The sequence below is a fragment of the Geospiza fortis genome, unplaced genomic scaffold (assembly GCF_000277835.1).
Source record: "Geospiza fortis unplaced genomic scaffold, GeoFor_1.0 scaffold188, whole genome shotgun sequence".
NCBI classification, from domain to species: Eukaryota; Metazoa; Chordata; class Aves; order Passeriformes; family Thraupidae; genus Geospiza; species Geospiza fortis.
The window spans coordinates 2,617,909-2,620,843 of NW_005054337.1; the positions used below are offsets into that span (position 1 = coordinate 2,617,909).

The 2,935-nt window shown below is 49.2% G+C and overlaps 1 protein-coding gene across 1 annotated transcript in view; it reads left to right on the top strand.

Annotated features, from left to right (window-relative positions):
* Window positions 1-608, top strand: part of TM9SF4 (transmembrane 9 superfamily member 4) — a 10,463-nt gene extending 9,855 nt beyond the window's left edge. The window contains exon 19 of the mRNA XM_014307496.1: window positions 382-608. Within this exon, the coding sequence (XP_014162971.1) occupies window positions 382-608 (227 nt within the window). The remainder of the gene's footprint in view (window positions 1-381) is intronic.
* The last annotated feature ends 2,327 nt before the right edge of the window (window positions 609-2,935 follow it).

Below are 2,935 nucleotides of genomic sequence, written 5' to 3' on the forward strand. Positions count from 1 at the left end.
AGGAATCAGACACCTCGGAACACGTGTCCTCCCGGGAGGGACAGGGACATCTTCTCCCAGCTCTTTTTAAGGAAACAAAAATCCAGTGGGAGAGTCACAAGAGAAATAATTAACTCCTCGATTTGGAATGTAACTTTGGCACAGTGTACATGGATTCTGGGCTACTTCTGCGGGGAAAAGGGGTCTGTAGATACCTTACATTTTAACTTTATTATCCTGTTCCATATTTGAGGGAGTTTTTTAGCAGAGAAATATCCCTCTGTATAAGTAAACCCCCTTTTTGCTAATCCATCCTTTTTTTTATGTTGATGATGAACGAATTTGAGACAGCAGTGGAAACACTTGTGAAAACGTTTTCTTCCAGCCCCTGGGGTGCTCTAGGATTCAGGGAGACTCTTCAGACAAGTATCAGACTGGGTTTTTCTCCTACCTTCGTGTCTGCACAGAAGAGGGAGCTTGACTATGGCAGAACAAGCGGAGCCTCAAGGCTCACCCAGCGGGAGCCCGGCGCGCTCCGATCGCCGAAGTCCCGGCTTTGGCTCGTTTACAATTTGCTGGAGGTGCCATTCCGAGCCTGGGAAGTGCAATTTCACCCTGAGAGAGCTTGAGCAACCTTCAGCATCGCTCCTCCCTCCAGCCTCGGACAGCACAGGCCGTGTGGGAGGGTGGGATTGCCTCTCCTGCAGAAGGCAGGACAAAAGGTCCTGGTGGAAGTGCCGTGGTTGTGCTGAATACAGGACTGGAAGGATGCGTGAGGTAACTACCAGAGTTTGTTCTGTCAATCGCTCTGCTCTGGATGAGTGAGGAATCAGGGCAGGCTCCTTCCTGGGAATGCCACTGGGATCCTGAAGAGCCTGCAGGGGATGGCTGTGGTGCCGTGGTGTTAGTGCCAAGTGATCTGAAGCAGTGTTGGGCCCAAGCTGCCCAAGGGCAGTGCAGGCCATGCTGAGGGGGCTGGCACAGGCAAGTGGCCCCATGAGCTGTCCCATGGCTGGGAGTGGGGCTCTCTCACTGGCCCTATGCTCTGACTGCCCTTGCTGCTCTCTGCTCCTCCTCTGAAATTCTCTACCTCCAGGGAACAGGAAAAGTGTACACCCCATAGCTGTATTTTGTTCTTCTCCACAAAAAGCAGTCCCAGCTCTCCTGGATAGCTGACATGGGCTCTTCTTTTCCCATGGCTTGATGCCTGAATCAGACCATGGGAAGCTCTTTTTAAAAGAGGTTAAAGTTGGGTTGTGGTTTGTTTTCTTTTGTTTTGGTCACTTCAGTGATGTTTATCAGTAAAAAGGTTCCACGTTGCAGTGAAGGCTCCCTCCATCCCCAGACTCACTGGATACAGCCAGGACTACAGAAGAGAGGTTTTTTTTAGTGAGATCTATGAAAATTTTTCTTCTTCGAGTAAGGTCTTCCAATGACCAGCTGCCACAGGTCACATCATTCCAACCCAAAGCTGTCCAAAGCCCTCCTTGATCCCAGGGAGGGCTTTGGGGCCTTTTTAAATCCCAGTTGCCCTAAGTTTCCACCAGGTCCATGCAAGGGCCTGTGTCCCTTCCCATCGGCCCTGCCTGTCATGCCAAAGTCTAATCAGTCAGGAATCATGGATGGAAAAAAGAAGGAGGGGATGTGTGAGCCAACTGTGCTGTGGAATCCTGTGTCAGTTCTGATTTGAGGTCCCTCTCTGAGATTTTTGTAGATTTTTTTTTCTTTTTTTCTTCTGCCCCTGCCCAGTGGAGAGGCTCAGCCAGCATTGATTTCTCTCCCTTCCCTGAAGTGTTTTCTCTGTATTCTTTGTAATTTTTAATTAATGTATGTATTCTTTGTGTCCTGTTGTAAATAAATCTGCCATTGTCCTGTCATCCTGCTCTCTTGGGTTCTCCTAAGCCGCTTCTGGAGAATTTCTTTTTGTAACACTTGGCCTGTTGGACACCCGTGTGGTCTGTGATGTGTGGCTTCAGCCAGAAGCAGAGCTTGGAATACTCTGGCTTTCTTTGTAATGTTTTTCTCCTGGTAAACTAAGTTTCTCCCAGTGTGGCATGCCCTGAATGCTATATTGTGATCATATATTGTGATCATGCCACCAGTTGAGGCATTTGGATCTGTTGCTGCTGTGCTGCTGGGTAAGATCACTTGAGCAACTTGTGTCTGGTGTGGGACACATTGTTTGATGTGTGGCACTGATGGGCAGAGTGGCAGAACTGTTGGATGGCAGTGCTGGGCAGTGCTTCAGAGCAGCAGAGGTGAGAGGACAGCTCACAAGGGAGTTTGAGGAGTGCTGCTTCTGCAGAAGCTGAGCCCTCAGCGTTGGCTTCCAGCTCCATTGGCTTCCCAGAGCTTGTGTGTTTCTGCTGGGGGGTGAGGCAGGAAATCAATGAGCTTCTGCTGGAGTGCTGGCTGGGGGAGGCAAAGTGAATTCCCTTTTTTCCTGGGATGGTTTGCCCAGCAGAGCAATGGATGTGATTCCCCCAGGTTACAGAGTCCAGTGGTGGGTGCTGGTGAGTGTCTGTGAGTGAGACCAGAGCTGGCAAATACTTGAATCAAAACTCAGAAATCATCAGAATAATCCCTTCTCCCTTTAAAAAGGCAAAGGAAGCTTCAGCTCCAGCACCAGGACAATCCATGCTGAAGTTATTTCTCATTTTTGGCAGATGAGTGTACTCATGTTCTGTCACAGTCCCCAGTGCCAGGGGAAAGCTGCTGAGGAAAGGACATGTTTTAATGGTGTCTGAATTAGGAATGAAAACTAGTGCTGAAAATTAGATCATTCTTAGACAAGGACCTAACACTGATCGTGGCTGTCAGCCTTTAATCCATGTTCTGAAGGAGAATCCCAAGAGGGCCCTGTGTGCTTTGCCCTGTTTCATCTTCAAATGCTGCTGGTGCCTGCAGCCAGTTGTAGTTTAAGCTGAGGTTTGGTCCTGGTTCTCCTGCCTGTGGG